We start from the raw sequence: 24,489 nt of genomic DNA, 5'->3' as shown, positions 1-24,489 counted from the left end.
ATATATACCTGGAAATGTATTAGGGCTCTAATGTAGGCCCTGTCCTGTTTTTTCCCCTACACTTTCATATTGTTGCTGAAAATAGCTGACCTACAAGCTCACAATGCTTTGCAATACAACATTGAGATCTTGTAGATCTAGGGATGCCAGGTTTCCAGTGGTTAGAGAAAGCTGTCAACAGCAGCCTGCCAGAGGTTCATGTTCAGTGTCGTACACTGAAATACAAGGATATTCCATGCCGCTTTAGTTTATGTAAATAAACGCACATTTTATTAGAATAAAGGTCTGAACATGCTTCACTGTTCCTTGAATGCCATTTCTACTTCCCTCACTGTCTCCTTCCTGCAGGAAAACCAGCTTTTCTGCATATGACAGAAATAAACCATTGCTTAGTTTTGTGACGTTTTGTCTTGACGTGTTTTGGCGTAATCACTGGCAAGCACATTTCCAGGCAACTAGCTATGTTTTTAGTGTAATCAAACGACAGAAATTCTTTGTCAAGGTGGTCAGTATAGCAGTGTTGATTTTGACAGCAAATGTTGATATACCGGTAGTTTTAAGTCAAGTTATAGTTATAGTCTTTTGAATAAAATCCCATTTCTCCTATACACAGGTTCAATGTTTGTCTTTAGTTCAAAGTTTGTTTAGTAAACGCATTGACAATGAAGGGAAAATTTACACCATGTGTCATTTACGTCATATTGTCTCTTTATTGTTAATGGCGTTTAATGTTTGTGTTGGCACCGTTTTATATCACCTAATCAACATAGACTTTAATATATTAGCCTTCACTTCACACGGGTGTGATTTATTTTATTGAGGGCCTCCTATGCCCTGTGTCTGTGTGTACCCCATAGCGATGATTTGATTGGATGAGGGCTTAAAAAGTGAGTACATGTACTGTGAATATCATGAGGTTATAGTGTAATCTTCAGTTGATTCAGTCGACAAACAAATATTTTTGGCGGACCTTCATGAGCGTCGCAATGCAGGTGCGGCCATAGTTGAGTGGTTAGTGAGCCTGCCTGGGGAGCCAGTTGTCCTAAGTACGATTCCAGGCCAGGTCAGCAATGTCCCTGAGCAAGACTCTTAAAGGAGAATTCCATACTAAAAGGCTTTCTTACCTTTCTTTGTAGTTGTTACGTCCCCACCAAAGAGGTCCAGGTGTTATTTTGTGCAAAAGCTCCTTATTGGCTATTTCCCCTACCATAAGCCCTAAATGAATTGCATTGAATTGAATGGGGCTATGGGGTGTTGTGCTAATTCGCTTATTTCCATTGCTCAAAATTATAATTTCTTTGTATATATCCTCTCTTCATAATGTAAATAATATCCCAAGCGGCACACTTTACTACATCTTTCAATGGAAATAAGCGAACTAGCATAACACCCCATAGCCCCATTCAATTCCCATTCAATTCAATGCAATTCATTGAGGGCTTATGGTAGGGAAAATGGCCAATAAGGAGTTTTTGCACAAAAAAAACACCTGGACCTCTTTGGTGGGGACGTAACAACTACAAAGAAAGGTAAGAAAGATAAGAAAGCATTCTAGCATGGAATTCTCCTTTAACCGCAGATTGCTCCCTGAGTGCCGTAGAATGGCTCCTATGGCTGCTCCTAGTTGTTAGAGGATGATTTTGACAGCAAATGTTGATATAGTTTTAAGTCATAAGTTATAGTCTTTTGAATAAAATCACGTTTCTTTTTGAGGGGCGCTAGCCCCTACTATACACAGATTTTTTATATATATATGCACCATGTCACCAGACCCTTGCCCGGGCTCTGTAAGGGCCCCTGCCCAGGCTCCATATATGGCCTGTTCTGACATCACAAGACTCCATATTTGGGCATGCCTGACACGGAACTCACTATATAGGAATAAAGGGACACAGAGAGACAGAAATCTCCATATATGGGCATAAAAAGGACATACAGATGGGTGCAACGGGTATGGCATAGTCGGTGGGGCATGGATCTCCAACCCCAAAGGAGTGGGGAGTCTGGGGACTGTTCTATTCTACGCTCGGGAACAAGCTGTCCAGCTAGGACGCCTTTTGGTGGATGTGAAATATGTCTTGATTATTCTGCTGAACACTTAATCTTGAACACCAACTATAGTCCAGGCTGTGACAAACTGCCAGCGGCTCTTTTAGAGGGGTTCCCCTTTTAAAATGCCTTTGTTTTAGCTGGTGATGGACAGGGCAACATTCTTTTTGTTTCGGTTCTGCAACAGGACTCAAACGCGCCTATTGATGAGTGTTTGGGGGGTCCAGGCAGGAAGCGGTGAGAAAGACCTCAAAAGGTTAGCTTTTGTGAGCCGTGCCATGTCTTAACAGCTCCGTGCCAGCGCTATGGTGAGCACAGAGGCAGCCAGGGCTCCAGACATCTTAACCCGGTGGTTCCCAAACTTTTTAGCCCGTGAAACAAAAGAGAAATTTTGTCTGTGGACCCAAACTAGTGAAAATAGCACATCTACAGTACAAGCACACAACGTGCCACGAGCTTGTAGATCAGCAATTTTTTATTTAGCTGAGAGTTTCCCCGGTAGAGCCATAACCTTCCCCCTCTATCAGGCACCCCGGCTGACCAGGGTGAGGCAGTATAGAGACCAGGATTACTGCATGTGTTTTGTGAGGGTGCCTATAGTGGCCTAGGGGACAAGGTGGTGCATCATATGCACATTGCACATCATAAGCAGTATTCAGAGATAGGGCATGGTTTTTCTTATTCTGTTTTTCAAATACAGTAGGCAGGTTACAGTGGTATTTTTGTATAGTCTTGACACTTGGCTTGGCTATTATTCATACATGATCATATCTGGCGGCCAGGGGCCCACTGCAGTACTACATTCTGGTGTGAATTACAAGATGTTCCCACATATCCTCCTGTCCTGTGTAACATACCCAGGGTAAAAGGTAAGTAAAGTGGCAATAAACTTGACAAGGAAGGCCATAATTAACCACACAGGGGCGGAGCTCCAGTCAAGAGTTCACAACGCAACAGTGACGGTGTGTGTGTAGCCTACTAAGTGTGCCTGGCAGTGAGTGGTCTGCTTCTCAGACAGACACAGCAGCAGATGCATCGTACGTGCAGCGTTAAGTCCGCTAAGAACCTACTAGTCCAATTAACCACCATGAAGAGCGACGGGAATCTTTTATGCGTGCTGCTTGCATTCGGTCTGCGATGGTCTTGCAATGGATTCTGATCATCACCACCACCATCATAACGAGAAGCGGCAACCCGCCATCAACAGGCAGACCCGGACAAGTTTTAAAGAAAGCAACGCCTAAACAGCAATAGTATTTTTAGGCGTTTTAGTTTATAGCCAATCTTGAAGAGTATAATAGCCTATATAGGCCTGTCTCTCACTGTACAGTCAGCGCGTCATCTGGCTGTACGATATAGGGAGTTCCTTGGGACTATTTCTGGGAGTCGATCGTTAACATGGAAACGTACACAGATGTGTTGCTTGTCACTGCGAATGTGGGATCACTGTTTGACAACGTGAGTAGACGATGAGAAGTTATTTTTTTCCACCGTTAAACTACACTGTTCAGCCAGGTTACAACGTGAAGAAGAGTTATGCGTATTGTAGCCTGCAGTTCTCATAAACAGTCTTAAAATAAATGGCTGGTGGACAGCCAGGCCCCCCAAAAAGCTCAACGCTCAATTAGAAGATGATAACGGTAATAGAAATTAATCCAACGAGTTGGCGGTGGGGCGGTCGTATGAAGTATAGACGCGCAAAATCAGCACAAGAGTGAGTGGTATAGGATATACCCTTTCTGTTTCTGTAGCTAGGAAACAGCTCATCAGAAATGATATAAAAGTAGATAGAAGTGGAGCAAGTTACATTTGTAATTGGAAATTTGAATTTCCTTACACATTTTAGTTGGAGTGTGGAGTGTGCGCAGGTGACTGGTTTCGTATACCTGTCCGGTAAACGCCAAGGTGAAACCCATGCCCATATTGAAACCCACCCCAGCCAAGATTGAATCTTGTCAAACTATCCAGAACTCTGCACAACCAGTGGTGACACCACTGGTACATGTTACTTTACACCAGTGTGGTGTAAAGTAACATGATTGTACTGTACTTGAGTACAAATATTTTTTTACTTTCTTCAGTATTTACATTGTTCAATACTTTTCCTTCTCTACCCCATTACATCTCTGAGATGCATATTGTACCTTTACTCCACTGCAATTATATGAAAACTTCAGTTACTTACTTAACTTTGTAGATTTACAGTAGTATTACAAAACACACTAACCACTTAAATTACACATTTTGAACTTCTGAAATGGGACATTGTGCACAATGAGTAGTACTTTAAGTAGGCCTATTACATTTATTTTGATACTTTTTTACTTTTTCAAGTAGCCTACATTTTGAACATGGCACTTCTACTTCTAACAGCGTATATATCTACATTGCAGTATTCATACCTTTACTTAAGTAAAACATGTGAGTACGTCTTCGTCACTGACACAACAGAAGAGGGTTTCCGTTTAAATCCCAGCACTTTGAGTTGTTCCAGCTATACTGGGCTGTCATAAAACATCCAGGCATTCAGACATGGGGGAGGAGAGCACTATACTCAATGGAAATCTGGCCCTCAGCCTGGACCATGTTTCCGCCGGTTGCCATATCTGGCAGTGGCACCAATGGAAACACTTTTGATCCCATTGTGGGAGATATCTGTAAACAGAACTCTTCCCTTGGGGCCATACGCTTTTCTACTTATTTGGCCCCTTGACTTGTATAAACAACCACTACACTTCATAACATTTAGCTGGCCTTCAGGATAACTTGCTGTACTTCACTACTTCAATCCTATCGCTATGCAGAAGTTACTGGTTTAAGAAAATAATAATCAATTTAACATGGTTCATTTCACATTAATGGCCAAGAAGAAAGGTAATGTTTGACCATATAGTATCTTGGAGATATTATCAGATTTCTTCATTTAGAACATTGCTGAGCCCTTCAAGTTGTTGCCTGTTACAGAATGTTGTGTTCATACCTGTGTTATTGCGACCACAGATTGCATTTTTTCGATGAAATCGTGCATTTCCCGTCAGTCAGTCATTCAGTCAGTCACGTCCCATATAATGGTCATGCCTCGTGACATCACGTGACATCATCAATATTAAGAGATCCCTGATGTCCTCAATATGGAACTTACCTGTTCTGACATTCCATATGTTGATCTGACCTCATCAAACCCTGTGCACTCAAGACACGCTCCATATATGGTCGGTACAGAATTCATTCCATATGTTGATTTGACCCCCCCCCCCCCCCATGCCAAAGCGTCAGCACTCGCCCAGCAGTCTGGTGTCACCCAGGCGGATGCGTGCACGCGCCCTCGCACGTCTTACTCGTATACTTCCATTATTTGCCTTTTTTGATCAGTATTGACAGTCGTATATGTAGCTGATGATGTGTCTTAATCATTATAAGTGGCAGATTTCAAACATTTTCAGAAATGGCAGATCTACAAGCTCACAACGCTTTGCAAAGTGAGCTTGTGTATATCGGCTATTTTTTTAATACAGCTTAAAGCCCAGTAGGTACACAATGATCTACAATGCAATATAGTCGGAACTCGCAACCACTATTATTCCAAAACTGAGCCGACCTGCATTGGGTCAATTCAGACCGCTGCAATTTCCTGCAACTGTTTTGCAAGTTCCAACCAAACTAGTTGACTTGTGAACCATTGGTGTGGAGTTGTTTGTTTTAGTTTATTATTCTTTTATTTTAAATTGATTAATCTCATTCTCAAATAGAAACTTTTATTTTATTTTTATATATACATATATTTTCAAGGGGGCTTTATTTATAGTATTTAGTGGAGACAGACAGGAAACGGGGAGAAGGAGATGGGGAATGACACAGCAATTAGGTCGTCTGGTTCAGGATTCGAACCCGCGACACGCTGTCAGGCTGCATTAGAGCCCATATGTGGCATGTGCCTGGACTGCTAGGCCAGAGGTCACCTCTCAAATAGAAATGTACATGAATTCTATGTTGTTTTTGTAACAAATTACTGGTCTAAACATCTATAATCGGTGGTAGGACTCTCCAAAATCGGAATCCGTATCAAACCCAAACATCTAGCATTGGTCCTGCTCTAATGGTAACCTTTTTAACATTACCACTTTATGTAACCACCTCACCTGGATTCCACCCAAGGTCTCCCACATGGGAAAACAAGCTCTGTAGCCCAGTCACCTGGGCTACAGGCAGGGCTACCCTGTTACAATCATAAGCCCCCGCTTTGACCACCCCCAATCAGGAAACCCAATCTGGGTCATGATAAACACCCGGATTTAAACCTGGGTCTACCATCTACCGCTCATCTATAGGGTGTAACCCATCCCCCTATAGTAGCCTTCATTACCTGGCAGGCCGCTACACATAGTCACTGTTTACTGTTCTACAATGAAAATATCACTATAGTACATTTATGTCAGTGCTTACACTGATCACAGTGTCATTATTGTGTGTGTGTGTGTGTGTGTGTGTGTGTGTGTGTGTGTGTGTGTGTGTGTGTGTGTGTGTGTGTGTTCAAGTATCCTTTGATTCCTGAAGTGCAAAACCATGCAGTACATGAGTAAGAGTACACAATTACTACAAATGTTGGGAAACGAAAAAGCAAAATAGAAGTTGACTAGTTTCTCCTGAAGGTATCGTTCAAATGTCCTCATGTAGCTAGGTTCCATCCTGGAGGCTAATCTTTCCGGTGGCCATAATCAACAAAGTCAACCCAAGACCAAGATTCCTATACAGGATCTCCTCACTGGTCAACAAAAACACCTTGAAGAGTCTGAAGACTCCAACAGGAGCCCTCGTACAAGGTTTCTTCGACTATGCATGCACCTCTTGGTATCACAGCACCTCAAAGGCCCTTAAAACAAGGCTCCAGACTTCCCAAAACAAACTGCTCAGGCTACTACTTGTCCTCACTCCCCGAACCCACCTCACCCCTGCCCATTTTGACAGACCTGGAATGTCTTAGGGTTGACGACAGAGTACAGCATCTTGCAATGGGTCTGGTCCACAAGATTCGCTACATCACCAAGATACCCATGTACCTGTCTAAATACTTCCTTAATGTCCTAAAGTACAAAAAAGTTATTAAAATATACTTAAGCACTGAACATTAAAGTACTTGATGGAGCAAAATAAACTATATTCTCCATATGCTGTGGACAGCCTAATTATGATTTTAAGGGTGAAACTGAAATTGTTGATCTTATTATGCCCCATAGGCTGCACTAAAACGAGTGATTTCAGCCCAACCAACCAACTGGCCATTGTCTTGACACCGACTTTTGTTTAAAGTGAACCCCAAGGATCTCTGAAGGTTTGGAGTAAATAATAAATAAAAAATCCCGATACTACCTACTGTGCTGTCTCACCTCTAGGACAAAGAGCATGTTTGCATTTAATTTTAGATGACAGGGAAAAACAGTCGATCAAAGGGTTGCCGGTGATCCAACCTGTCAGGAGAGTTTTCACGTTCCAGGGGGGTGGCAACTGGCCGAGCCCACTCCTCTGCCATGCCATGCATTTAAGAATAAGAAGTCAAATTGAGTCAGTCTTGTGTTATACTCGGAGGCCGTAAGGCTGTCCGCTGTGGTCAGATGCTGCTGTTTCTGTACCCGAGAACATCTTCCATCCGGTGCCTGCTTCTCAGAGCTTGTATACAGGAGAAACTCGTATTAAACTATACCACATACTCATTATGCAGAATGTGCCATTTTAAGTTTTTCATCGTGATATACTAGGGCTGAAGTGGTGTATGTTTTGTACTAATAATCAAAATCTACAAACTAGTTTTCATAAAATGGTAGTGGAGTAAACGTACAATATTTGCCTGAGATGTAGTGGAGTAGAAGTAAACGTATTGGAAATTGGAAATAGGCTACTCCAATAAAGTAAAAAGAAATCACACTCGTTTGAGCCTTTGATAAGTTGATCTGCTGCACCTACTATCAACTACATGACGTCATAGTAGGGATGTCAATTATCGATTCATTAATTGATAATTTATAACCTTATCGATTAACCGGTTAGTTGATAAGCTGCGTTTAAAATAAATACATTTAAGAATCTTAATTTCCCTCAATTATCTAACATAAAAATCTAAAATGAAATGAAAAGTGCACTGTCTTGTCTGTCACATCACATGCAAAAGCAGATATGTTTATGTGGCTACCAAGGTGGGGGGGACATTTCTTTAACTGGCCCACATGTGCGTTCCTCTGCCACATTTTACAGTGTGCATGCAAGGTGTATTTGGACTTTAGAGTAGGCACTGATAAGCATGCACAGTCTTGCTGCCTCAGACACTAATCTTTGGGTTCTGCCACACAAGGAAGGGCATTGTGATTAAAAAAAAAAAGAAAAAACAGGCAATTCTTTTAAATTCAAACCAAAGAATGTATAATCCATGGTGGTATAATTTCTTAGATGAAGATCTTGATTAAATTGGTCAGCGGTGGCCGAATGGTTTGCGGAGCGGTCTTGATATCGGAAGGTCGCTAGTTCGTATCCCCAGACCGGCACGTTAAAATTTCTGAAGTGCCCTTGAACGAGGCATTGAACCCCTACCATGAAATGTTCTATGAGCAGGGCCTGGCTGTAAACAAGTTTTTGAGCTTAGTCCAGTTACCCTGGGTAAACATAGTAACTTTCTTTCTTTCTTAAATGCTTTGGTTGTTGTCAAGATAAAAGTTAACTGGTTAACCACTAAAGCCCTATTTCATACCTTGGCTATTCAAAAAATTGCAGATCTACAAGATCACAAATGTTGACCCACAAAGAGCTGTGAACTTGTAGATCTGTGTAATAAAAAAGAAGGGGGTGAGAATAATAACATTCTCGAGTCTTATTTAGTAGCTTATTAGCCATTGGGGCGGCTGTGGCTCAGGAGGTAGAGCAGGTCGTCCAATGATCCGTGGGTCGGCGTGTCCACACGCCAAAGTGTCCTTGGGAAAGACACTGAACCCCACCTTGCCTCCAGTGGATGCCACCATTGGTGTGTGAAAGTGGGAAGTGAGGACGCTGGCGTCGACTGTTTGCCGCTTCACCTCCCAATGTATGAATTGTAAAGTGCTTTGAGTAAGCACGTAGTGCATCGAAAAGTGCTATAAAAATGCAATCCATTATTATTATTATTAGAGAGGCTGATGCTTGCTCACATGTGTGTTGTACAGGTTGTAGCCGGTATAGCTGTACCGGAATTACACATGACATGAGGTCTCCTACTGGACACTGGCCACTCTGGCATGCAAATACATACTGTATGCAAAGCCTATGCTGCTCAGCAGCTGTCAGTCCACCTGGCAAGGGGTGTGTGGGGTGGTGGGGGGAAGTGACAATTTAAGGACTTTTAACACCTTTTTAATGCTTAAAAAAAAATATATATACAATTTCTGCATCAAAAGTAATCAAACTGAAAAAAAAGGAACTGAGTGTTTTTTCTTTATTTTATTTTTTCTCATTTATTAAAAAAAGAATGTCTGTAATTCACTTAATTTACAACAACATGTTGGGAATGTTTGAGAGCAAGAGTGTCTGTCCTGTTGTCTGTTTTGTTTGTCTGTCATTGTTTAACTGTTTTTTGTTTTTTCATGTTTATCACATTTTTATCACACTTTTTTATTATGTATTGTATGTGGAACATTTTTATTTATTTAACAGAACTACTCATCATTGTCTAATATTCTGATGTTGTCATACAAAAAATGCCTAATAAAAACAGTATTAAAAAAAAGAAAAGTAATCAAACGGTAAAAAAAAAAACGGGTCTAACATTGGCCTAATATTAGCCGATCTACAAGCTCAGCTTGTGATCGGTTATTTTTGAGGGGCGCTAGGCTAGCCCCTCCAATGCCTGGCTTTTGGAAATTACATGATATTATGGCAGCTTCGTCTGTGGATGTTTTTTTTTTCCTAAATTTTCAGTTTAGAGCCGTTTTGGTTGCCACATGACGTAATCTTCGAAAACCATGCCTTGGAGGGGCTAGCATCCTAGTGATCCTCAAAAAAAGAAATCCAAATTGACAGAGTGTTGTGTAAGGCCCAAACCACGCCAATGATTCGCCATGCAACTCTTTTCCAGTGTTGCCAACTCTCGTGAGAGAAATAAGCCAACCCACCTCCAAAGACAAGCCAACTCTTGCAAGAGAAATATGTCAAATCTCCCCTAAAAAACAAGCCCAATAATATGCTAAAAAAATGCAAGCCCTGACTAAAAAAAAATTAAAACTCAACTCTGTAAAAACCGAGTGGTGCAACTCCCCTCCCCCCCCCCCCTCCTCTCTCTCTCTCTCTCTCTCTTTCTGCTCCGTCAGATTAGCTTTATTATGGATATAAATGAACCTAGACAGTCAGAAGTTAGATTTGCGTCCAGCAGGTGGCAGCCATGTCACATACTTCTCTCGTTCCAATTTCACGCATGTGCACACCACTCGTGCTCTTGACTGACTGATACACACGGACATTCCTGGTTGTAGGAGTGGTTGCACCACTCAAAAACAAGCCGACATTGGCAGGAAACAGACTTGGCAACCCTGCTCCTTGCAACCATTATCCCGAATGGCAGTAGCTGAGTTGCAAGGAGTTGCACATCAATGTGACATGTACGTCAGGAGAAAGATCATGGCCGACCCCTCCTACCCTGGCCACGGCCTCCTCACCCTGCTCCCCTCTGGGAGACGGTTGCGGCTGCCGAAGGCTACAAAAGTCCGCCACAGACTGAACTTTTTCCCCTCAGCCGCCAGGCTGCTAAATGACTCTGGTTTCCCTCCCACCCCTGCCCCCGCCTAGGGAGTGTCACCGGACATGTTTGCACTATGTTCCAGGATCTGCGACTAGTTACATTGGTGTGCAAACCAATAAGGCTGATGTGGTCTGCTGTACTCATGCATGTTTTAAGTGTTCTATTGGTCTTGCATTATTTAGCCCACCTCTCTAGAACTAATGAATGTAGGTACAGTTACACCTGCTGTCCTGGTCATGATAATTTCTTGTACAGTCAAGCTATCCCGTAGGCCATATGTGTGAGGATTGAATAGCATAGACAGGATATCTTAAGCATTAGTGTAATTTTATACTTTTGCTATTCAAAAACAGCAGATATACAAGGCTAATATCGCGTCACTGCTGTCATTTGTGAAACATTTTAAAGAGAAATCCCTGAAAAAGAAGGGACGCTCTGGGACACAAGAAGGAAAGCCTTGCTTTCTAAAGAGAAATCCCTGAAATACAAAAGATGTTTCTGTCTCTTTGCAGGTGGGAGAGATTCAAAGCGAATGGCTAAGAGAATTTTATACGGTGAGTTTGCGACCTCTTGTTGATTATTATGGGTGTGTTTTTGATGAATTGGGTCGTCCACTCACAGTTAACAGTCTTTGTATTGAGTTGTGCTTGAAATGCACTGTAATTCTGTAAACTGTTAATAAATATTTCAATCAATCAATCAATCTGTTTTATTTTTACATTGCTCAGGTGTGCCCAGCCTAATCACAGTACAATAATATGTATTATCCCGTCTGACACCTTGATCGAGTTGACAGTGCTCAGCTAGACCATGGCATGCACCAGTGCCGGTTGAAAAAAAGACTTACATTTTTCCAACGGCTGATTCGGTCTGGCTTATTAGCCAGGCTAATTCAGACCAAAATGACCCCCCCCCCCCCCCCCTCCGGCATATTCGTGACATAACATTTTCATATCATATCCTATACCTACAACAGACCGTCCACAACTACAAGCCGCGGTTCATCGCTCTGCACTTCCAGGAGGTCGGAGGGAAGGACTACATGGTCAACATGGGTCATGCAGACAACTTCTTCAGGTAGGATTACTGTGCTTTTTGAATGGTCCATGTCTGGACGATTCCATGCGAGCAAACACCAACTCGGGACTCCTGAATCACTGCCCTCCACACTTTCCTATCTAACATCAGGGTGTTGTTAGCTAAGCTGTAGCGCGTGCGCTTCTTGCCCTGGTTTGGCTCCCATAGTGTGAGCTTCCTTGCCACTAGTTCCGGCAGTAGTTCCTGACTGTCTGTGATGCGTGGTAGGTCCCCGTAGAGGACCACATTTCTGATGTGGTCCCTCCTTGTGACACAGACTAGTGCCATTCGTATTATTCCTATGTAGACTCCATCCACAGCCCTTTCCTGTTGTCTAATACAGCATGTCTGAACAATGTACAAATCAAACCGAATTTACCTGCTCTACAAATCCATTTGGTTCAAATATTTATACTCTTCAGAGTTAAATTAACACCAAGGTATTTTCTGTGTAGAGTCCGCCTGTTGCTTGCCCAGGCATTTTCCATTTTTATTTATTCAATCACAATCACACTTACGTAGTTGTCCTTATGTGTATTTGGCATTTCACAGCCGTTCGCTTCTGTGGAACTGGTTAGTCAAATGAGTCTGTGCGCACAAGAAGACGGCAACAATGTGAAAACAGAAGTGCAGCAGTGATGAAAGAAGCACTCACATGTTAACAATACCACAATGTAGAAATACTCTGTATACAAGTAAAAGTCTGGTGTTCAAGATTTACTTCAGTAAAAGTAAAAAAAGTATTTTCAAATGGCCGAAATGGGTCTGATGTGGTTAATGTATGTTTGTAATAATAATAAAAATAACACGTAATAAGTAACTAGTAACTAAAGTTTTCAAATAATTGTAGTGAACTAAAAGTACACTATTTTGCCTCTAAGATGTAGTGTAGAAATAAACGTATTGGATATTGGAAATACTCAAGCAAAGTACAAATACCTCAAAATTGTACTTAAGTACAGTACTTGAGTAATGTACTTTCCACCACTGCCAAATAGTCTAAAAATGTGTGTGTAAAAAACAACAAAAAAACCTTTTTGAACAACTACGACAACACCAAGTTAATACAGAACCTGTGTATTATGTGAGTATCAGAGAGTGAAAGATACATCCTAAGGCCTGACTCACACCTTCGCAACAGATTGATGTATGCTTGTTGTATGAGATGTATAGCCGATGCAAGCTCGCAATGCATTTCCAATGGGAGTCAGTCACATGGTTTGACACAACATTTGTGTTGTGTGAGGGGGAGGGGGGGCAGTCGAAACACAGCCGAAAGCCATACAACACAAATGTTGTGTCAAACCATGTGACTTCCATTGGAAATGCATTGGGGCAAGATGTAGCACACCCTTTGTATACATCTAGCATGCATCAATGTTGTATGCTAGATCGAAAGGTGTGAGACGAAGATGCACTGGGACACATCTTCAGTGATGTGCCTGAGATCATCAGGGGTTTCGGGTCATTCAACAATCATGCCACCTCCCTCAGGTGACCCAGCCAGGGTTGATCAGACCCTGGCTTGTGTCCCAGTAGCAATGGCCCACAGATAAGAGAAAATAAGGGTATTAGCTGTAATTGTTTAGTAATAATCCTTGTGTCTGCAGGAGGAGATGAGAGACTTTGACTTGAATTGTCTGCAGGATGGAGGAGATGAGAGACTTTGACAGTGTAATAATTCTTGTGTGTGTAGGATGATTGAATCCAGTGAGGAGATGTGAGACTTTGACAGTGTTTAGTAATAATTCTTGTGTGTGCAGAATGATTGAAACCAGTGAGGAGATGAGAGACTTTGACAGTGTTTAGTAATAATTCTTGTGTGTGCAGAATGATTGAATCCAGTGAGGAGATGAGAGACTTTGACAGTGTTTAGTAATAATTTTTGTGTGTGCAGAATGATTGAAACCAGTGAGGACTCGGAGATGAGAGACTTTTGACAGTGTTTAGTAATAATTCTTGTGTCTGCAGAATGATTGAATCCAGTGAGAACTTGAAGATGAGAGACTTTGACTGTGTTTAGTAATAATTCTTGTGTCTGCAGGATGATTGAATCCAGTGAGGAGATGTGAGACTTTGACAGTGTTTAGTAATAATTCTTGTGTCTGCAGGATGATTGAAACCAGTGAGGAGATGAGAGACTTTGACAGTGTTTAGTAATAATTCTTGTGTGTGCAGAATGATTGAATCCAGTGAGGAGATGTGAGACTTTGACTGTGTTTAGTAATAATTCTTGTGTGTGCAGAATGATTGAATCCAGTGAGGAGATGTGAGACTTTGACTGTGTTTAGTAATAATTCTTGTGTCTGCAGGATGATTGAATCCAGTGAGGAGATGAGAGACTTTGACAGTGTTTAATAATAATTCTTGTGTCTGCAGGATGATTGAATCCAGTGAGGAGATGAGAGACTTTGACTGTGTTTAGTAATAATTCTTGTGTCTGCAGAATGATTGAATCCAGTGAGGAGATGAGAGACTTTGACAGTGTTTAGTAATAATTCTTGTGTGTGCAGAATGATTGAATCCAGTGAGGAGATGAGAGACTTTGACAGTGTTTAGTAATAATTTTTGTGTGTGCAGAATGATTGAAACCAGTGAGGACTCGGAGATGAGAGACTTTTGACAGTGTTTAGTAATAATTCTTGTGTCTGCAGAATGATTGAAACCAGTGAGGACTCGGAGATGAGAGACTTTTGACAGTGTTTAGTAATAATTCTTGTGTCTGCAGAATGATTGAAACCAGTGAGGAGATGAGAGACTTTGACAGTGTTTAGTAATAATTCTTGTGTCTGCAGAATGATTGAATCCAGTGAGAAGATGAGAGACTTTGACAGTGTTTAGTAATAATTCTTGTGTCTGCAGGATGATTGAATCCAGTGAGGAGATGAGAGACTTTGACAGTGTTTAGTAATAATTCTTGTGTCTGCAGGATGATTGAAACCAGTGAGGAGATGAGAGACTTTGACCGTGGTTGCGTCTACGTGGACAACCACTTCAAATCAGAGGACCACTTCACGGTCAGTTCACCTCTTTGTCCAGTAGATGGAGCCCTCTACCACATAAGTGTTGTGGCGTTTTACTATGAGGGGGGGAACAGTGCAGTATAAGTAACTGATCATCAGTGGTGTGTACAGTAGCTAAGTACATTTACTCCCATACTGTACTAAGTTTGAGGAATATTTACTTTACTGGAGTATTTAAATTTTCAGTACTTTTACTTCTACTCCATTACATCTCAGAAGCAAATCTTATACTTTTTCTCCACTACAATTATTTGTGATTATTATTACAAAACATACATTACCCACTTCAGCCCTATATACATTTCGGCCATTTGAAATATGTACATACCTCAAGTAATTTTTTTATTCCAGGCTTTTACTAATTCTATATTGCAGTATTGATACTTTTACTTTAGTAAAACATTTGAGTACTTTTTCCAGGCTAAAAAACTAGAACAGGTGGGCATACCCAATGTTGTATTGTCTTCCTTGCAATTAGGTTTGACATAAAAAGGACTAATATTGCATTACATTAAAGTAGGCAGTTTTGTGTTGTCAAACTTTTGCTTATGCTATAGCGTCTAGCGTGAAGTTATGAGGTATTTGACCAACACCATGGGAGTATGTCAATTTTAACGGAGTACAATATTCTCATTTATTTTCTATTATAAAGCATTGTTTCACATATTCTTTCCACTTGAAAAATGATGATTTTCACAGTGGTGGAAAAAGTACTCAAATGTTTTTCTGAAGTAAAAGTATAAATACTGCAATATAGAAATACTCTGTTACAAGTAAAAGCCTGGAATAAAAAAATTACTTGAGGTAAAGTATATTTAGTAGAGTACAGAACTTAAGTAAATGTACTTAGTTACTTTACACCACTGATTTCATGCCCACAGTAGTGTGTTTAAAGTAGTATGTGATGACATTCTAATGTTCCGCAAAAAACTGAGCACTACATTGGGGCACATTTGCATATTTGTAAATAGAAAATGGTATTCTTTGCCTGTTTGAATATATCTCCCAATGGAGAGAGTTAATTACAATGTATGAAATATAGAAAATATAGATCTAGTGTCCAATGCAGTGCACCGTCTGTTTCAAATAACCTTATTGCCTGAATCTGTCGGCACTCCCCTGACGCTATCAACCAGTGGAAATCGCATTCCACCCGATACCAGCGTCGCAATTTCTCAGTGGAATTCAAGAGTAGGGATACCACCTCCACTGCACCGTTTTCACAGCGATGGATATTTCTACACGGGACCTCTGAGTCTGTGTTGTTTCTTACGGTTGTTTGACCCTGCATACAACATTAGACAAACTTGCAGGGTAATAGGCAGTGACATTGATCTTAAAAATATATTACAATACAGTGTGGCGTTTGGCATGGTAGGTATAGAACGGGTCGGGTACAGTCTAAGGGCCGTTCCATTTAAAGACAGGTTTGTAACGTAACTCTGGGCTCTACCCACGCTTCATATCCACATCCGTCGTTTAAACGCCGGTCTCTCGTCGTAGTAGCTGTAAGCCAGAGCATGTCGCTCTGCTGCGTTTGTCTGCGGTACTAAAGTGCCATTATACATCTGCCAGGAGGCTGCTTGGCTCGTGGGCTCTGCCTCAATCTCCACAACTCTCGCGAAAGCTCTGTCTCCTGCCACCTTGTCCAAGGACCTCTTATTACACCAGAACAGGTCTTCTGTTTTCTAAACCTCAGACAAAAGTTCAGTGTTAATTTAACCGTGAAAGAGTGTAGAAATGGAGCCTTACAGTACATCAGTTTTGTTATGGTTTAAATTGCTCTGTCCCACTTAGTCTGATGGTCTATGTGAGGGAAGTGTTTCTAAAACTATTAACTCCAACTTATTCGACCTTTAGCCATTTTGTGTGCCACGCAGCAAAATATCTTTTTAAAGATATCCTGCCATCCTGCCACCCTAATTAAAACCCACACACCCCGTTTATCCGGCTGCCTTTGTCCGCCTTCTCCTACCAAACCACACCGTTTGCCCACATTTCACTGTGCACAACACCACCGGCATGCCTGTCCAGACATAACGCACTACTTTGCATCCATGCAACTGTCATAATTACTGTACAGTTTGCATTTGCATGCAAAACCATGTTATTGCGCAACATTTCACAGTGATGCAAATTTCATCACATTTTAGGCCACACCCCACACACACACACACACACACACACACACACACACACACACACACAGGGCGCAGCAGTATAGTATTGCACAGTACAGCACAGTATGGTACGATATAGTATTTTACAGTACAGTACAGTACAGAACGGTATAGTATTGTACAGTAGAGCACATCACAGTACAGTATGGAAAGGTTTGGTACAGTATGGAAAAGTATGGTACAGTATTGCACAGTACAGTACCGTATGGTACAATACAGTATGTTGCAGTACAGTACAGTATGGTACAGTATGACACAATACAGTACAGTATGGAACAGTACAGTATAGTAAAGGCCGGTCGAATTCTAGTTTATTTAAGTACAGTAGGCCGACAGGAAATGGGGAGAGAGAGATGGGGAGTGACACGCAGCAAAGGTCATCGGGATTGGGATTCGAACTCGTGACACGGTGTCAGGCTGGATTAGGAGCCTAGTTAAAATAGCCAATCTACAAGCTCACAACATGTCAATGTAGATTGGCTATTCTAACTATTCAAAAATGTTTTTCAAAATAGTAAAAAATGCAAAGTAGTTTAGGGATAAGGGGTTTAGCATCCAAGGGCCAAATCCTGAGTGTTAATTCAACTCTGAAAGTGTAAAAGATAGATATTTACACTTTAACCACTTCAACCCTACATACTTAGTTGACTGGAGTCCCCACTCCCCAGGGCTCTATGCTAAATTAGATCCTCTGGTATTTCCCTCTACTCTAGCCCAAACTTTCTGATCTACAAGCTCAGAATGCATCTTGTAGGTCTGCTATTTTCACCCCAATGTTTGCCTCAGAAATTTTGAGGTCAGAATAGAGATGCTAGGGTTTATGTGGTTAAGACTTTACTTTGTAGTAAGTACAGCAAAGACATTTGTCACCCCTAAAGTTTTCCCCATAACGGTTGGCCTGGTCGCTGTTGCTTAAATTCACCAGTCTTGATTGGGCCCATCGTCTTCTATGTGAGGAAAGTGGCTGAGTATTTCTAAAACTATTAACCCCAACTCCTCCCAGGTGAGACCCCCAGCCTGGTGCTGGTGACAGTAGGGGTCAATGGTTGTGTCCACACGCCGTTGTGAGTGAAGTCAAAGGGGGGGACGTCAATGGCCAGGTGTTGGGGTGTCGACAGGGCAAAGTCAATACATTTAACTCTAGATTAAAACTATTGATCCCAGCCCATTTGTGCACAATAAATAAAGTGTGTGAGGGCAGTTGTAGACAGCTGGGACTGTGTTTCCCCCCCCCTGTGCCGGATCAGTTGCACCCCCACATGGCTTGCCCTGAGAGAACTGCAGAGGGCCCCCCCTCCACCCCCCCACCCCGATGCCTCATTCTCATTTCACTGGTGCCACCTGCATTGATTTTCAATTTGTTTCCCGTTGGCTCCAGATCATCAGTTATATGGCCAAGAGAGAGTTCTGGGGGGTGGGGGGGCTCTGCCCTGGGACGCTGAAGTGTGTGTGTGTGTGTGTGTGTGTGTGTGTGTGTGTGTGTGTGTGTGTGTGTGTGTGTGTGTGTGTGTGTGTGTGTGTGTGTGTGTGTGTGTGTGTGTGTGTGTGTGTGTGTGTGTGTGTGTGTGTGTGTGTGTGTGTGTGTGTGTGTGTGTCAAGGGAGCAGACTTGCATGCATTCCCAGTACAAATGGAGTTTTGATAAAAAATCACTTGTAAGTCAATATTTTTTTATTAAACTGTGCACAAACCTGATTGATGAAGATCGGTGTTTGGCAGAGTATGTGGAGGAGAGAGAGAGAGAGAGAGTGTGTGTGTGTGTGTGTGTGTGTGTGTGTGTGTGTGTGTGTGTGTGTGTGTGTGTGTGTGTGTGCACGCGTGTGCGTGTGTGCATGTGCATGCTTGCACATATGGGTGTATGTTTGTTTTGTTTGTGTGTATTTTATGTTTATTTCAGCTTCAACACACCTGTGTGTGTGTGTGTGTGTGTGTGTGTGTGTGTGTGTGTGTGTGTGTGTGTGTGTGTGTGTGTGTGTGTGTGTGTGTGTGTGTGTGTGTGTGTGTGTGTGTGTGTGTGTCCACACGCACGCACACACGCATGTGCATATTTTTATTGCAACTACAAAATAAAGAGCACGGATCAAACATACTCACTTAACCATCTATATAGTTTTATCAATTACAATAATTCAACATACAGTATTAGACAGACTATTTCTGACTCATGATACCACAATCGCAATTTGTAATGATAATCAAAATCTACAAATAGCTAAAGTTGAGTAGAAGTAAAATATTTTGCCTTTGAGATGAATTGCAAACACTCCAGCAAAGTAAAATTACCTCTATCTTGTACAGCAGTTGAGTAAATGTAGCCTACTTACGTTCCACCACTGTCTAAGTTTCACATCCTATACACTACAGTAATACAGGTTTGTAGTGATTATTTCATAACTGTCTTTATTATTATTTTCATTTTCAAATAATTAAACATACTCCCCCTCTGTGTTCTTGGTCACACATTGCACCCTCATTATAGACATTTGAGTGTGTGAAATGCACTTAGAAATTCAATATCGGTTTGATTGATCTTTATTTGCGCAGTCCTTACAGCCGTTTGTCGTGCATGTGTGGATTTATGGTGGAGACTGTGTGTCCAACAGTTCAATTCCTATGCATATTCCACATGTTATTTTTAGATATGTCATGTTCTGTGCAAGGAAATGAATAAAAAACAGATTGTATCTCATCATATCGCATCTCCCTCGCGCCGTTGCATGGGAGGAGCTAACACGTGCCTCCTGCATGTCTATAGTATGCGTCGTGATCTTGTGCTGTAGATTGTATATTGTCTATTTTCAGCACATAACAACATTGTACGAAGGGAATATAAATGTGATGTATTTATTTTATTTTATTTAACCCATTTAGACCTGATTTAAAAACATTCACTTTGAAAGAATATATATTCAATTTTTACAATTTTTCAAAAATAGCAGACCTACAAGCTCGTTAAACTTTGGGTTAACCTTTATTTAACCAGTAAAAACTAATTGAGACAAAGTCTCTTTTTCAAGTGGGAACTGGCCAAGAGGTACAAATAGAATTAGGCCTACACATCAATGCTACATCGTACATGACATTACAAAACAGACAATTGTACATCCATGGTACACCTCAAAGTACATAGAAAATACAATACAAACATCTCCAAAATAATACATCTTTAAGTGACGTAAGGGTGCAAAGTTTTACATAGGGTAGATACACAATGTACAGTATGTACAGAAATGAATTATATGTATGTACTATACTGTACTATATACTATATTATACCGGTAGGCCTACACAGAGGCTAGTACAGGTCCGAACATGTGCAAATGTTGGAGTGTACATCTGAGATGATTCTTTTGAAAGTTCTCAGGGGAATTTTCAAGGCCAATTTGAGTCTGGTCTGCAGATCGTTCCACAACCATGCACCGAGACGTTTTTTACCTCCCTCAGTTGTGCGGACGAACAGAATATTTCAAGTAGAACGCGTCTGTCACTGACAATCTCCTGTTGCATCATGAAACATGTGTGAATAGTCAAACTCTGAATAATGTCCTGAGACATGTATGATTCTCTGGACTCAGAGTGCAACATAAAACAGCGCATCAAAAAACATTGGATGTACAGTAGCCTCCCTACACTTTCCTCACTCTATTCCACCAGAATAATTAGGAAGGCAAATAAAATCATTGCAGACAACTCCCATCCTGCACATTACCTCTTCAATCTCCTCCCATCAGGTAGGAGATATAGAAGTATCAAGAGCTCAACATCTCGCTTCAGAGATAGCACTTACCCCGTAGCCATTAGACATCTGAACTCGTAGAAATATGCATATAGCACTTTAAAAAACGGAATGTAATTTCCTATGCTGGTTTTTGTATTGTATTGTCCTTCTTGTTTGTGTATCTATGGTTGTCTGTATATGTTGAGTATGAACCAAGACAAATTCCTATCAACTTGTTGACATGGCAAATAAATTATTGAATCTTGAATACGTGAAAACAACTTTGTCCTTCCCTGAACAGTGAACATGCTCAAACCCACTCATTCTCAAACTGTGCTTCGGCGACCCCCATGGGATCTTTAGTCTAGGGCAGAGGTTTTAAACTGATTATGACCCACGGATCACCATCCTGACTGAGAATCAACCTGGGAACAACTGTTGTGTTGGGGGGGGGGGGGGGTATGGGCGGAAACGCTTGAAAATGTATTCATGTCTTTTAAAGGGCTTAATTTAATTTGTTCATTTGAGGTGAATTGAATCAAGCCCTGGTTCAATTTGAGAACCACTGCTATTCCATGGTTTCCCTTATTCTGTTCTCTTAACCTTCCATATTAAACTCATGTTAACTGATTCAATGCAACGTACCGGGTATGTACAGTATGAGCAGACAGCCAGACACATGCCATTGATTATATGGGCACATTTCCTGATAATGGTGACTCAACCAGGCAATCCAGGGGTCCCCAAATCCAAGTTTCCCTTGAGATTATTATAGCTCCCTTTGCTGTGGAAGTTCTCGACGTCCGGCTTCCCAGTAACTGACAACATTGACGTGTCATCAGAGGTCACCAGGTAATTTACTACATTTGTTTCTCAACTAGTGGTCAATAAAATAAAATAAAATCTCCTACTTTCCTACATTACAAAATGCATGGTCAGGGACCACCTGCAATGCCTTCACAGGCCACCAGTGGTCCACCACAGACCACCAGTTGAGAAAATGCTTTTGGGCAGGTGTTCCATTATTATTACAAAACATACAGTAACCACTTCAGCCCTTTCTATGTTGCAATATTGATACTTTTACTTAAGTAAAACATGCAAGTACTTTTTTCCACCACTAGTCCCAGAGATAAACATTTGTTTTAATCAAATAGGGCTCATAGTGGGGGGTTTGGTTGCATATCAAAGATAGGTGGTCCTTGAAAAGGGTTGAGAATCCCTGCTCTAACCTACTTTTGGACAGGCTCGTCTCTAATTGCTGGCCACTGGCGCTGGACAGTGGGGACAGTTCAATCCCATTAAATGAGGATGGCTTTGGCACTTAAGATAAATGCTCTCTTCAGGGAGAGATCTCTCATGCCAGAGGTGGGGTGGTGGGTGGAGGTGGGGGTATACCGGTATGTGGGTGCGCGGTGGATCGTCACACCCCAGACCCTCTGAGTGCCCCCCACCCAACCAACCCCACACACACACACACACACACACACACACACACACACACACACACTCACACACAGAGTCCTCAGTCACAGCAGCAGCCACGATGGCAGACAGCAGACCTTACTGCTTAATACCTTTTAAATTGTTTTAATTTTCTGTCTTTATTGATCTCTCAGGGTGTGATTAATCAGATCAGTGGAGCAGGCAGTTAGTACATTAAAAATTGTCAGCCCATGTCAAGGATGATTGGGTGTTAAAGTGTGTGTGTGAGATAGAGTGTGTGTGGGGGAGGCGTGTGTGCGTGTGTGTGTGTGTGTGTGTGTGTGTGTGTGTGTGTGTGTGTGTGTGTGTGTGTGTGTTGCAGACACATTTTTATGGGTCCCCCTATTTTTTGTTTCCTACATTTTGTTTTTGATTATTATTATTTCAAAACAATTTCTAAAGACGTTCCTATTATTATTATTATTATTAATGAAGAAATAAAATAAAAATTAAATAAATTCCATAAATTAGAAAACAAATATTTCAGTAGTTGTAAAAACTGGTTGGAATAACGTGTTCATTGACCTCCTTCCACACACTACGTCCTACCAGGGAAACTCTCCCCTGCCAGGTGATAAGAAGCGGCCGGCTCACTCCTCATGCATTGAAGGAAGCATGAGCTCAGTTCAGGGCCCTCCTCAGGTTGGCAGAGGGAGAGTAGCGCTCAGGATTACAGTTTAGCCATTGGCACCAGGTGAAAAAATGGGTTACAAGAATTGTGGGATACAATAATAGCCATTTAACCTTTTCTTCTTTCAGTGGCTGTTTGAATTTTCTTTTTGCATTGGTTTAAAGCATCTTTTCTTTCTAGATGATTGACAAATGGAATCCTTTTCTCGCTAAATACAGATTGTATTATGTTTTATTATTTATTTTTGTAGGTATGCTGCTAGGTCACCTAAGTTGGGTCCGGTAACCCCCAGGGATCCTTGAGTGGGTGCTAGGGGCCCGGAGGGTAGCAAGATGAAGAACAGTTACATTTAATTATTATTTAACCAGCTAGCTTTCACTGTGTGTAGACAGCTGTAGAATTTTGTACTAAATCTAATTAACAACAAAAGTCTTCTCTTATGGAGGTCCCTGGCACAACACCTTTTCAAATGGGTGTCTGCAGCGTAATACACATCCATTTGGGGGTCCTTGACATGACATGTTAGTTAGAGAACCACTGGGAACTGCCAGTCTGACAAAAAATAATAATAAAAATTGTAGCCTTTCAGATAACTCTGGTTCATTAGAATGTTGATTCATTTACAATGTCCCTTTTGCCGAATTTCAACTCATACTGTACATGACAGCTTTGGGTTATTATTATTTAGTAGGTTTAACGTTTTTACTATATAAGAATGTCTAAATAACATATATTTTTAGCACTTTCTTGCATAATTATGAATATGTTTTGCACTGTTATCGTACATTGTCACAGCTGTCTGACAATTCGTTCTTCTTTCTGTCATCAGGCGTTGGGCAGCATGTACTTCATTCACAAGGGACTGAAGGACATCTACCAGTATGACTTTAATGGTAACATCTCCCTCCCACCTGACTGAAATTCACACCGACCTCCAAATAATAAACATAACTAACTAAATAGATCAACAAAACAATTATTCATCATCGATTTTGTTCCTGCCGCTGAATATACAAATGTTTTTCAGAGCACAAACACAACTATTCCCCACAGCATCACCTTCATCCGTGGCTTCATACATTAGCAGGAAAGAGCAATGTTGCATATCATTGCAAATCATCCAAGAGATTCCCGTCAGGATTTATTTATGTGTTTTGTATTTATATCAGGTTAACGTGCGACTGTATGCCGTTGAAAATCGCCGTTTGATGGCAACCCCTCGCTTTGGCCAGACATTTGCACAGCATCTGAATTTAAAGTGGGGCTGTTATTTTTCCCGTTGCATAGTCCAGTCACGTTAGGCTTGAAAAAGCTCGTCAGAAAAGGCTTATGGAAGGACCATAAACATCCTGGGCCTGCCACTTTCTGTGTGACCGGGGCCGATTGGCACTCGCTCGCCAAACACAGCCTAATGGTCCCCCATATAGATCCTCTCATCATGTATGCTGCTCTGATGAGGTTAACACCACTTTATTGATTGGTGTTTGCATGTGTTCTCACTCTTTTACCCTTCTCCACTCCCCCCCCCTCCCCCCCTCTCCTCCTCCTCTCTCTCGCTCTGTCTCTCTCTCTCGC

At 41.5% G+C, this 24,489-nt stretch overlaps 1 protein-coding gene across 3 annotated transcripts in view; it reads left to right on the top strand.

Moving 5' to 3' along the window:
* Window positions 1–24,489, top strand: part of inpp5l (inositol polyphosphate-5-phosphatase L) — a 40,163-nt gene that overhangs the window by 1,375 nt on the left and 14,299 nt on the right. For 2 of the 3 annotated variants that reach the window (XM_083784126.1, XM_083784125.1), the window contains exons 2-5: window positions 11,314–11,355; window positions 11,778–11,878; window positions 14,808–14,895; window positions 23,744–23,807. In XM_083784126.1, the coding sequence (XP_083640252.1) occupies window positions 11,314–11,355; window positions 11,778–11,878; window positions 14,808–14,895; window positions 23,744–23,807 (295 nt within the window). Of the gene's footprint in view, window positions 1–3,067; window positions 3,508–11,313; window positions 11,356–11,777; window positions 11,879–14,807; window positions 14,896–23,743; window positions 23,808–24,489 lie in introns of those variants that run through there. The other variant, XM_083784127.1, reaches the window with a different exon arrangement.

Source organism: Protomyctophum parallelum (assembly GCF_964188405.1).
Source record: "Protomyctophum parallelum genome assembly, chromosome: 15".
Lineage (NCBI taxonomy): Eukaryota > Metazoa > Chordata > Actinopteri > Myctophiformes > Myctophidae > Protomyctophum > Protomyctophum parallelum.
This window is presented reverse-complemented; position numbering and strand designations above follow the sequence as displayed.